Source organism: Mustelus asterias, unplaced genomic scaffold (assembly GCF_964213995.1).
Source record: "Mustelus asterias unplaced genomic scaffold, sMusAst1.hap1.1 HAP1_SCAFFOLD_4828, whole genome shotgun sequence".
Taxonomy (NCBI): domain Eukaryota; kingdom Metazoa; phylum Chordata; class Chondrichthyes; order Carcharhiniformes; family Triakidae; genus Mustelus; species Mustelus asterias.
Window position 1 is genome coordinate 1 of NW_027594771.1, and position 12,978 is coordinate 12,978.

At 56.5% G+C, this 12,978-nt stretch overlaps 1 protein-coding gene across 1 annotated transcript; it reads left to right on the forward strand.

Annotated features, from left to right (window-relative positions):
* Positions 1 to 561: 561 nt before the first annotated feature.
* LOC144491245 (histone acetyltransferase KAT5) lies at positions 562 to 12,378 on the forward strand (the record flags this gene model as incomplete). Its single annotated transcript, XM_078208928.1, has 4 exons — positions 562 to 810; positions 7,444 to 7,533; positions 10,649 to 10,789; positions 12,277 to 12,378. Coding segments are annotated over 4 exons (582 nt in total), but the record flags the coding sequence as incomplete, so codon positions are not given.
* Between the last annotated feature and the right edge of the window lie 600 nt (positions 12,379 to 12,978).

A 12,978-nucleotide genomic window follows, 5' to 3' on the forward strand; every position in this document is an offset into this window, starting at 1 on the left:
GGGGAGAATGTGGGACTCGCTCCCACGGGGGAGTGGGGAGAATGTGGGACTCACTCCCACTGGGAGTGCTCGAGGTAAATAGTATCGATATGTTTCAGGGGGGAAGCTGGATAAACACATGAGGGTGAGAGGAATAGAAGAAGGTGATGGGATGGGCTGCGGTGGGGAGGGAGTTGCAGAGAGGGGTGAGAGGGAGGCCCGTGTGGGGCATAAACACCAGCACAGAGTGGATGGGTCGAATGGTCTGTATGACACGGCTCCTGTCGACCGAGCGAGGCGCTGTCTCCCCCCCCCTTCCCCCGGCGCCCTTTTACGATGTCACCGCGAGGCCGGCGGTGTGACGGACGCGGACTGATGACATCACAAAGCCCTCTAACTGCCTCCCGCCTCTAACCGACTCTGAATCAAAAGTAACTCCTTCCTGCGCGAGGTCGGGGGGGGGGTGGGGGGTGCGAGAGAGAGGGGCGTCCCCGTGAACCGGTATAACTACAGTCCTGCTGTTTCTTCCCCCCCCCCCTCCCCCACACCTCCCCCTTTGATGTCCACCCTCCTCTGCGACAGGACTCCCAGGACAGCTCAGATGGCATCCCCTCCGCCCCCCGCATGACGGGCAGCCTGGTCTCCGACCGCAGCCACGATGATATAGTGACGCGAATGAAGAACATCGAGTGCATCGAGCTAGGCCGGCACCGCCTCAAACCCTGGTACTTCTCGCCTTACCCGCAGGAGCTGACCTCCCTGCCTGTCCTGTACCTCTGCGAGTTCTGCCTCAAGTATCTGAAGAGCCTCAAGTGCCTGCAGAGGCACCTGGTGAGTTTCCAGGGCGCGCCGCGAGCAGCTGAGGGGTAAGGAAAGTCTGTCAAAGCGGCCCGTCACGCTGACCGGGTGTGGCGACACCCCCCCCGCCCCACCCCCTACACTCCCACGTGTCCCCTTCGTAAAGGAAAGTCTTGTGTTCGCACCGTGGGTTTAGCACTGCCGCCTCACCGCGCCAGGGACCCGGGTTCGATTCCCGGCCTCGGGTCACTGTCTGTGCGGAGTCTGCACGTTCTCCCCACCGTGTCTGCGTGGGTTTCCTCCGGGTGCTCTGGTTTCCTCCCACAGTCCGAGAGACGTGCGGGTTAGGGTGCATTGGCCGGGAATCGAACCCGGGTCCCTGGCGCTGTGAGGCAGCAGTGCCAACCACTGTGCCACCGTGGCATGGAGTGGGGTCAAGGGGTGAGGGCCTGGATGGCAAGGACCAGGTGGCACAGTGGTTAGCACTGCTGCCTCACCGCGCCAGGGACCCGGGTTCGATTCCCGGCCTCGGGTCACTGTCTGTGTGGAGTCTGCACGTTCTCCCCGTGTCTGCGTGGGTTTCCTCCGGGTGCTCCGGTTTCCTCCCACAGTCCGAAAGACCGTGCTGGTTAGGGTGCATTGGCCGTGCTAAATTCTCCCTCAGTGTAACCCGAACAGGCGCCGGAGTGTGGGCGACTAGGGGATTCTCACAGTAACTTCATTGCAGTGTTAATGTAAGCCGACTTGTCACAGGCGATTAAACAGCACAGAATCAGGCCATTCATAGAAATAGAAATCATAGAAGCCCTACAGTGCAGAAGGAGGCCATTCGGCCCATCGAGTCTGCACCGACCACAATCCCATTCGGCCCATCTGCTAGTGTTTCTGCCCCACACCAGCCTCCTCCCCCCTCCCTATCACCATCTCCTTCTATCCCTTTCCCCCTCATGTGTTTATCCAGCTACCCCCGCCTTCAATTTTTAACAATTTATTGGGATGTGGGTGTCTCTGGCTGGTCAAGCGTTTATTACCAGTCCCTAATTGCCCCTTGAAAAGGGGGTGGGTGAGCCGCCATCTTGAACCCGCTGCAGTCCCCGTGTGGTGTAGGTACACCCACAGTGCTGTTAGGGAGGGAGTTCCAGGATTTTGACCCCAGCCACAGTGAAGGAACGGCCGATATGTTTCCAAGTCGGGATGGTGAGTGACTTGGAGGGGGAACTTGCAGGTGGGGGTGTTCCCCATGTGTCTGCTGCCCCCCCCTTGTCCTTCTCGATGGTAGAGGCGGTGGGTTTGGAAGGTGCTGTGGAAGGAGCCTTGGTGAGTCGCTGCGGTGCATCTTGTAGACGGTTCACACGGCTGTCACTGTGCGTCGGGGGTAGGGGGAGTGAGTGTTTGTGGTTAGCGTGTGGATCGAGCGGGGCTGCTTTGTCCTGGATGGTGTCGAGCTTCTTGAGTGTTGTTGGAGCCGCACCCATCCAGGCAAGTGGGGAGTATTCCATCACACTCCTGACTTGTGCCTTGTAGATGGTGGACAGGCTTTGGGGAGTCAGGAGGTGAGTTACTCTCCGCAGGATTCCCAGCCTTTGACCTGCTCTGGGAGCCACAGTATTTATATGGCTGGGTCCAGCTCAGTTTCTGGTCAATGGGAACCCCCAGGATGTTGATAGTGGGGGATTCAGTGATGGTAACCCCCAGGATGTTGATAGTGGGGGATTCAGTGACGGGAATGCCACTGGATACCCAAATCCTAACACAAACCCTAATCCTCTAACCCTATCTCTAAATCTTACTGCCGTGATACATCTCTGAATCATTTCCAGTGAATCTGTATTCTTGTTCTGTCAGCATTCAGAGCGGCTGTATTCCACATCAGCTGTACAAACTCCTGGCCAGATGTGGACATGCAGATTCGGAGCAGGAGCAGGCCATTCGGCCCCTCACTCCTCAGAGAAACGATTCCTCCTCACCCCTGTCAAATGGAAGACAAACCCCCTTATGACTAAACTGTGCCCCCTCTCGTTCCAGATTCCCCCCACGAGGGGGGAAAACAGCCTCTCAGCATCCACCCTGACACACCCCCTCCCCGCTCAGAATGGGATCTGTCTCAATAAGATCCCCTCTCATTCTGCTGAACTGCAATGGGGGGTACAGACCCCAACCTGCCCAAACCTTTCCCCGTGAGACAAACCCCCGCTCCCCCCGTCCCCACCAGGAATCAGCCCAGCGAACCCTCTCTGAGCTGTTTCTAATGCAGTTATGTACTTTTGCTCATTTACGAGGCCAGCACGGTGGCACAGTGGGTTAGCACTGCTGCCTCACAGGCACCAGGAACCCGGGTTCGATTCCCGGCTCGGGTCACTGTCTGTGTGGAGTCTGCACGTTCTCCCCGTGTCTGCGTGGGTTTCCTCCGGGTGCTCCGGTTTCCTCCCACAGTCTGAAAGGTGTGCGGGTTAGGTGGATTGTCCATGCTAAATTGCCCCTTAATGTCCAAAGACGTACTGGTTGGGTGCATTGGCCTTGCTAAATTCTCCCTCAGTGTACCCGAATAGGTGTTGGAGTGTGGCGACTCGGGGATTTTCACAGTAACTTCATTGCAGCGTTAATGTAAGCCCACTTTTGACACTAATAAATATACTTTAAAGTCTGTCTCTTTGTCTCTGTCTGTCTGTTTCTGTCTGTCTCTGTCTCTCTGTCTCTGTCTCTCTCTGTCTCTGTCTCTCTCTGTCTCTGTCTCTCTGTCTCTGTCACCGTCTCTCTGTCACCGTCTCTCTGTCACCGTCTCTCTGTCACCGTCTCTCTGTCACCGTCTCTCTGTCACCGTCTCTCTGTCACCGTCTCTCTGTCACCGTCTCTCTGTCACCGTCTCTCTGTCACCGTCTCTCTGTCACCGTCTCTCTGTCACCGTCTCTCTGTCACCGTCTCTCTGTCACCGTCTCTCTGTCACCGTCTCTCTGTCACCGTCTCTCTGTCACCGTCTCTCTGTCACCGTCTCTGTGTCACCGTCTCTGTGTCACCGTCTCTGTGTCACCGTCTCTGTGTCACCGTCTCTGTGTCACCGTCTCTGTGTCACCGTCTCTGTGTCACCGTCTCTGTGTCACCGTCTCTCTGTCACCGTCTCTCTGTCACCGTCTCTCTGTCACCGTCTCTCTGTCACCGTCTCTCTGTCACCGTCTTTCTGTCACCGTCTCTCTCTGTCTCTGTGTCACTGTCTCTGTGTCACTGTCTCTGTGTCACTGTCTCTGTGTCACTGTCTCTGTGTCACTGTCTCTGTGTCACTGTCTCTGTGTCACTGTCTCTCTCTGTCACTGTCTCTCTCTGTCTCTCTGTCACTGTCTCTCTGTCACTGTCTCTGTGTCACTGTCTCTGTGTCACTGTCTCTGTGTCACTGTCTCTGTGTCACTGTCTCTCTGTCACTGTCTCTCTGTCACTGTCTCTCTGTCACTGTCTCTCTGTCACTGTCTCTCTGTCACTCTCTCTCTGTCACTCTCTCTCTGTCTCTCTGTCACTGTCTCTCTGTCACTGTCTCTCTGTCACTGTCTCTCTGTCACTGTCTCTCTGTCACTGTCTCTCTGTCACTGTCTCTCTGTCACTGTCTCTCTCTGTCACTGTCTCTCTCTGTCACTGTCTCTCTCTGTCTCTCTGTCACTGTCTCTCTGTCACTGTCTCTCTCTGTCTCTCTGTCACTGTCTCTCTGTCACTGTCTCTCTCTGTCTCTCTGTCACTGTCTCTCTCTGTCTCTCTGTCACTGTCTCTCTGTCACTGTCTCTCTGTCACTGTCTCTCTCTGTCTCTCTGTCACTGTCTCTCTGTCACTGTCTCTCTCTGTCTCTCTGTCTCTCTGTCACTGTCTCTCTCTGTCTCTCTGTCACTGTCTCTCTGTCACTGTCTCTCTGTCACTGTCTCTCTGTCACTGTCTCTCTGTCACTGTCTCTCTGTCACTGTCTCTCTGTCACTGTCTCTCTGTCACTGTCTCTCTCTGTCTCTCTCTGTCTCTCTCTGTCTCTCTCTGTCTCTCTCTGTCTCTCTCTGTCTCTCTCTGTCTCTCTCTGTCTCTCTGTCACTGTCTCTGTCTCTCTGTCTCTCTGTCTCTCTGTCTCTCTCTCTCTGTCTCTCTGTCACTGTCTCTCTCTGTCTCTCTCTGTCTCTCTCTGTCTCTCTCTGTCTCTCTCTGTCTCTCTCTGTCTCTCTGTCACTGTCTCTCTGTCACTGTCTCTCTCTGTCACTGTCTCTCTCTGTCACTGTCTCTCTGTCTCTCTGTCTCTCTGTCTCTCTGTCACTGTCTCTCTGTCACTGTCTCTCTCTGTCTCTCTCTGTCTCTCTGTCTCTCTCTCACGTTGACCGTGATGGTTCACTCCCAGCATCCCTTGCAGCAGCCTGTGGCCTCTCTCGGGGCCCAATGGGCGGTCGGTTCCTGTGGAGGGGTTGGGGGTCCTCAGCGGGGTTGGAGCCTCCCTCGGGCAACCAGTCAGGCCGAGGGCTCCCTGCGGAGCCGCCTCGAGGGAGAGGGAGTGGCTCGAGGGAGGGGGACTGAGGCCAACTGGGTAAGACCCACAATGCAACTGGTGTCACCAAAATGGAGATTTTCACAGTAATTTCATTGCAGTGTTAGGGTCAGCCGACCTGTGACACTAATAAGTAAACATAAACTTTGAAGAACTGTACAGTGTTCCAGATGTGGTCACTCCAGCTGTAGTGGATGCTGGAACAGTGAACATGTTGAAGGAGCAGGTAGATAGGGGGTGAAGGGTTATGGAGAGCGGGCGGGAAGGCAGAGGTGAGGCTGAGATTAGATCAGCCATAATCGTACTGTTAAAGTTTATTTATTAGTGTCACAAGTAAGGCTTACATTAACACTGCAATGAAGTTACTGTGAAATTCCCCTAGCTGTCACACTCCTGTTCGGGTAACAGGGAGGGAGAATTTAGCACCTCACCAGCACGTCTTTCAGACTGTGGGAGGAAACCGGAGCACCCGGAGGAAACCCACGCAGACACGGGGAGAATGTGTAGACTCCGCACAGACAGTGACCCAAGGCCGGGAATCGAACCCGGGTCCCTGGAGCCGTGAGGCAGCAGTGCTAACCCACTGTGTCACCCCCATTGAACGGTGGAACAGGCTGGAGGAGCTGAATGGTCGACTGCTCCGAGTTCCTGTTCATTGTCCCAGCTGTTCTATCCCATTCGCCTTGCAGTAAAGGACAAGATTCCACTGGGCCTCGGAATCCCTCGCTGTGAACTGAGGGACGAATGTTTCTCTGGGCTCTGGCCCTCCTTCGCACCCGGGAATGTTCACCCAGGGAGCAAGAAGGCCTATAGTGTGTTAGCTTTTATTAACAGGGGGTTGGAGTTTAAGAGCCGTGGGGTTATGCTGCAACTGTACAGGACCTTGGTGAGACCACATTTGGAATATTGTGTGCAGTTCTGGTCACCTCACTATAAGAAGGATGTGGAAGCGCTGGAAAGAGTGCAGAGGAGATTTACCAGGATGCTGTCTGGTTTGGAGGGTAGGTCTTATGAGGAAAGGTTGAGGGAGCTAGGGCTGTTCTCTCTGGAGCGGAGGAGGCTGAGGGGAGACTTAATAGAGGTTTATAAAATGATGAAGGGGATAGATAGAGTGAACGTTCAAAGACTATTTCCTCGGGTGGATGGAGCTATTACAAGGGGGCATAACTATAGGGTTCGTGGTGGGAGATATAGGAAGGATATCAGAGGTAGGTTCTTTACGCAGAGAGTGGTTGGGGTGTGGAATGGACTGCCTGCAGTGATAGTGGAGTCAGACACTTTAGGAACATTTAAGCGGTTATTGGATAGGCACATGGAGCACACCAGGATGATAGGGAGTGGGATAGCTTGATCTTGGTTTCAGATAAAGCTCGGCACAACATCGTGGGCCGAAGGGCCTGTTCTGTGCTGTACTGTTCTATTCTATTCTAAGATGGAGCCCACCGCAACCGCCTCTGACGCTGCCGCATGCCCGCAGCACCGCTCAGCAGTGCGACATGCGGCCTGGGTGGTACTGCGTAGGCCTGTGCAAATGGGGCTCGCTCCCGTGGACTGTCTGACTGGAGGGAGGGTCTGACTCAGGGGAGGGGCTGACACAGCAGGGACCCCCCCCCCCCCACCCCACGCAGAGCACTGTACCCCCTAAAAGCTCCGACACTGGAGGGCAGGGTGGGAGTGACTAACTCCAGCTGGTGGTTGTGGGGGGTGGGCGGGAGTGCTCGGAATTGGAAAGGATGTGATTAAGAATCATAGAATCCCGACGGTGCGGAAGGAGGCCATTGGGCCCATCGAGTCTGCACTGACCACAAATCACCCAGGCCCTACCCCCATAACCCCACACATTTACTCTACTGATCCCCCTGACACTAAGGGGCAAATTAGCACGGCCAATCCACCTTACCTCCACATCTTTGGACTGTGGGAGGAAACCGGAGCACCCGGAGGAAACCCACGCAGACACGGGGAGAACGTGCAGACTCCACACAGACAGTGACCCGAGCCGGTAATCGAACCCGGGTCCCTGGCGCTGTGAGGCAGCAGTGCTAACCCACTGTGCTACCGTGCCGTCAGTCCGTCCTGATGTTTTTACAGTGACGTGTAAACTGTTCTCTAAACGATATCCATTCCGACACTAACAGCGTCCACTTGCTCTTCCTTCCTGTCAGACCAAATGTAACCTGCGACACCCACCTGGAAATGAGATTTACCGAAAAGGAACCATTTCCTTCTTCGAAATTGACGGCAGAAAAAACAAGGTGAGTAACTTCTGAATGATATCTGTACCCTTCAGCACTGATCCTCCCACAGTGCGGCGCTCCCTCAGCACTGACCCTCCCACAGTGCGGCACTCCCTCAGCACTGACACTCCCACAGTGCGGCGCTCCCTCAGCACTGACACTCCCACAGTGCGGCGCTCCCTCAGCACTGACCCTCCCACAGTGCGGCGCTCCCTCAGCACTGACCCTCCCACAGTGCGGCGCTCCCTCAGCACTGACCCTCCCACAGTGCGGCGCTCCCTCAGCACTGACCCTCCCACAGTGCGGTGCTCCCTCGGTGCTGACCCTCCCACAGTGCGGTGCTCCCTCGGTGCTGACTCTGGGGATTAGCTCCGAGGATTATGATCTTAAATCCCTGGAACAGGAGTTTAATCCCAGGTCACTCTGTCTCTTAAATGACAGAGAGAGACAGAGTTTTAAGTTCATTTATTAGTGTCACAAGTAGGTTAACATTAACACTGCAATGAAGTTACAGTGAAAATCCCCGAGTCGCCCACACTCCGGCGCCTGTTCGGGTTACACTGAGGGAGAATTTAGCACGGCCAATGCACGCGAACCAGCACGTCTTTCTGACTGTGGGAGGAAACCGGAGCACCCGGAGGAAACCCACGCAGACACGGGGAGAATGTGCAGACTCCGCACAGACAGTGACCCAAGCCGGGAATCGAACCCCTGGCGCTTTGAGGCAGCAGCGCTAACCCGGGGAGAGAGAGAGTGGGGCGGGGTGTGGGGGGGTTGGTGGAGAGGGAAAGAGAGAGAGAGTGGGGAGGGGGAGGGTGGGAGAGAGAGAGTGCTGCCCACAAGCTGTCCCTATGATAGGGAACCACATCATCGCAGGCAGCATTGAGGTCACTGATCTCACTGGCTTGCTGTGTGCCTCAGGACCCCAGTGTTCAGGAAGGGACCAATCAGCTCTCCTGTCACCTTCCAGTGACTCCCCTGGAGCGTCTCGGGTATCTGCAGGTGGACAGGGCATGTCTTGGGATAAACTGCCTTCCTGCAATTGCAAACTTCTGTCCACTGTCCACACCGGATCTCCTGCAGGATGCGGCTCCAACAAGGTTCCAGAAGCTCGACACCATCCAGGACAAAGCAGCCCCGCTCGATCGACACGCTAACCACAAACACTCACTCCCTCCACCCCCGACGCACAGTGACAGCCGTGTGAACCATCTACAAGATGCACTGGACGGCACGGTGGCACAGTGGTTTAGCGCTGCTGCCTCACAGCGCCAGGGACCCTGTTTCGATTCCCGGCCTCGGGTCACTGTCTGTGTGGAGTCTGCACGTTCCCCCCGTGTCTGCATGGGTTTCCACCGGGTGCTCCGGTTTCCTCCCACAGTCCCAAGATGTGCGGGGTAGGTGGATTGGCCGTGCTAAATTGCCCCTTAGTGTCAGGGGGACTAGCTCGGGTAAATACATGGGGTTATGGGGATGGGGCCTGGGTGGGATTGTGGTCGGTGCAGACTCGATGGGCCGAATGGCCTCCTTCTGCACTGTAGGGATTCTATGATTCTGTGAACTCACGAAGGCTCCTTCCACAGCACCTTCCAAACCCGCCACCTCTACCATCTAGAAGAACAAGGGCGGCACGGTAGCACAGTGGTTAGCACTGCTGCTTCACAGCTCCAGGGTCCCGGGTTCGATTCCCGGCTCAGATCACTGTCTGTGTGGAGTTTGCACATTCTCCCCGTGTCTGCGTGGATTTTCTCCGGGTGCTCCGGTTTCCTCCCACAGTCGAAAGATGTGCGGGTTAGGTTGATTGGCCAGGTTAAAAATTGCCCCTTAGAGTCCTGGGATGCGTAGGTTAGAGGGATTAGCGGGTAAATATGTGGGGGTAGGGCCTGGGTGGGATTGTGGTCGGGGCAGACTCGATGGGCCGAATTGCCTCCTTCTGCAGTGTAGGGTTTCTATGAAGGGGGGCAGCAGACACATGGGGAACACCCCCACCTGCAAGCTCCCCCTCCGAGCCACTCACCATCCCGACTTGGAAATATATCGGCCGTTCCTTCACTGTGGCTGGGGTCAAAATCCCGGAACTCCCTCCCTAACAGCACAGTGGGTGTACCTACACCACACGGGGACTGACTGAGGTCCAATCACAATCCCGGAACTCCCTCCCTAATAGCACAGTGGGTGTACCTACACCACACGGGGACTGACTGATGTCCAATCACAATCCTGGAACTCCCTCCCTACAGCATGGTGGGTGGGACTTGCGTAGAATCCCGACAGTGCAGAAGAGGCCATTCAGCCCATCGAGTTTGCACTGGGTCTCTGACAGAGCATCTTACCCAGGCCCTCTGCCCCGCCCTATCCCTGTAACCCCGCACATTTCCCATGGCTAATTCACCTGGACTGCACTCCAGGGACTGCGGCAGGTTCAAGAAGGCGGCTCACCAAGAGGCAGGGCATTTCCTGGCCAGCGATACCGAGGGTGAGGGGCTGGAGTCTGTCTGTAGCCTCACCATCAGACATAGGAGCAGAATGAGGCCACTCGGCCCATCGAGTCTGCTCCGCCATTCAATCATGGCTGATATTTTTCTCATCCCCATTCTCCTGCCTTTTCCCCCAATCCCCTTATTAATCAAGAACCTATCTATCTCTGTCTTAAAGACACTCAATGACCCGGCCTCCACAGCCTTCTGCGGCAAAGAGTTCCACAGATTCACCACTCTCTGGCTGAAACAATTCCTCCTCATCTCTGTTTTAAAGGATTGTCCCTTTAGCCTGAGGTTGTGCCCTCTGGTTCTAGTTTTTCCTACTAGTGGAAACATCCTCTCCACGTCCACTCTATCCAGGCCTCGCAGTATCCTGTAAGTTTCAATAAGATCCCCCCCTCATCCTTCTAAACGAGTACAGACCCAGAGTCCTCAACCGTTCCTCATACGACAAGCTCTTCATTCCAGGGATCATTCTTGTGAACCTCCTCTGGACCCTTTCCAAGGCCGGCACATCCTTCCTTAGATACAGGGGGGCCCAGTGCTGCTCACAATGCTCCCCAGTGTGTGGAGAGGCTGGGGGTGGGGTAGGGGAGGAAGGACGGATGTGTCTGCGTGCTCTCATTGCTGCTTTTATTACCCACTGTGCACAGAATTACTCTCAGAACTTGTGTCTCTTGGCCAAGTGTTTCCTGGACCACAAGACCCTGTATTACGACACAGACCCCTTCCTGTTCTACGTTATGACCGAATACGACTGCAAAGGTTTCCACATTGTTGGCTACTTCTCAAAGGTAGGCAGCTGCTCACTGTCTCCCACTGCGGCTAACGGTGTAACGTAGAGACAGCTCTGTACAGGCTGGGAGCGTCCCACATTCTCCCCCACTCCCCCCGTGGGAGCGAGTCCCACATTCTCCCCACTCCCCCCCGTGGGAGCGAGTCCCACATTCTCCCCACTCCCCCCCGTGGGAGCGAGTCCCACATTCTCCCCCACTCCCCCCGTGGGAGCGAGTCCCACATTCTCCCCCACTCCCCCCGTGGGAGCGAGTCCCACATTCTCCCCCACTCCCCCCGTGGGAGCGAGTCCCACATTCTCCCCCACTCCCCCCGTGGGAGCGAGTCCCACATTCTCCCCCACTCCCCGTGTGAGCGAGTCCCACATTCTCCCCCACTCCCCGCGGGAGCGAGTCCCACATTCTCCCCCACTCCCCCCGCGGGAGCGAGTCCCACATTCTCCCCCACTCCCCCCGCGGGAGCGAGTCCCACATTCTCCCCCCACTCCCCCCGTGGGAGCGAGTCCCACATTCTCCCCCACTCCCCCCGCGGGAGCGAGTCCCACATTCTCCCCCACTCCCCCGTGGGAGCGAGTCCCACATTCTCCCCCACTCCCCCGTGGGAGCGAGTCCCACATTCTCCCCCACTCCCCCCCGTGGGAGCGAGTCCCACATTCTCCCCCACTCCCCCCCGTGGGAGCGAGTCCCACATTCCCCCCACTCCCCCCATGGGACCGAGTCCCACATTCTCCCCATGGGAGCGAGTCCCACATTCTCCCCCACTCCCCCCGCGGGAGCGAGTCCCACATTCTCCCCCCACTCCGCCCCGTGGGAGCGAGTCCCACATTCTCCCCCACTCTCCCCGTGGGAGCGAATTCCACATTCTCCCCCACTCTCCCCGTGGGAGCGAATCCCACATTCTCCCCCACTCTCCCTGTGGGAGCGAGTCCACATTCTCCCCCACTCCCCCTGTGGGAGCGAGTCCCCCATTCTCCCCCACTCCCCCCGTGGGAGCAAGTCCCACATTCTCCCCACTCCCCCCGTGGGAGCGAGTCCCACATTCTCCCCCACTCCCCCCGTGGGAGCGAGTCCCACATTCTCCCCGCTCTCTGGGTAAAGATGTTTCTCCTGAGTTCCCGATTGGATCTATCAGTCACTATCTTGTATTGACGGCCCCCCCTGGTCTCTGCCCCACACAAGTGGAAACATCTTCTCTACGTCGCCCCGATCGAAACCCTCTTCATCATCTTGAAGACCTCGATCGGGGTCCCCCCCTCAGCCTTCCCTTTTCTAGAGAAAATAGCCCCTCCCCCCTGGCCTGTTTGATCTTCCCCGAGCGTTATAAACCTCTCCGTTCTGCGATCAGCCTTTTCCCCGTCTTGCTATTGCATCATCTACATGTTGAAGAGCTGAAAAACTATACAGAAATATTCTTTTCTAACTGATTAGAATTCGCTTCTGCAGTCTTGTTTGCTGTTTTATATCACATTTTTTTAACACCTGTGTAGGAGAAGGAATCGACGGAAGATTATAATGTGGCTTGTATCCTAACCCTGCCACCGTATCAGAGGAGAGGTTACGGAAAGTTACTCATCGAATTCAGTAAGTAGCAACGCTCCTCACTCAGTCACTGCCTCAGGAATCACTGAGGCTGCTTGGCACAGAGAGAGACAGGGAGGGAGAGAGAGAGAGACAGGAGAGGGAGACGAGGGGAGAAGAGAGGGAGACGGAGGGAGAGGGAGACGAGAGAGGAGAGGGAGACGGGGGAGAGGGAGAGGGAGAGGGAGAAGGAGAGGAGGGGAGAGAGAGAGAGGGAGACGGGGGAGAGAGGGAGAGGGAGACGGGGGAGAGAGAGAGAGAGGGAGACGGGGGAGAGGAGGAGAGGAGAGGGAGACGGGGGAGAGAGAGAGGGAGACGGGGGAGAGAGAGGGGGAGGAGACGGGGGAGAGAGAGAGGGGAGACGGGGGAGAGAGAGAGAGGGAGACGGGGGAGAGAGAGAGAGGGAGACGGGGGAGAGAGAGGGAGACGGGGAGAGAGAGAGGGAGACGGGGAGAGAGAGAGGGAGACGGGGGAGAGAGAGAGGGAGACGGGGAGAGAGAGAGGGAGACGGGGGAGAGAGGGAGAGGGAGACCGGGGGAGAGAGAGAGGGAGACGGGGGAGAGGAGAGAGAGAGGGAGACGGGGGAGAGAGAGAGAGAGAGGGGAGACGGG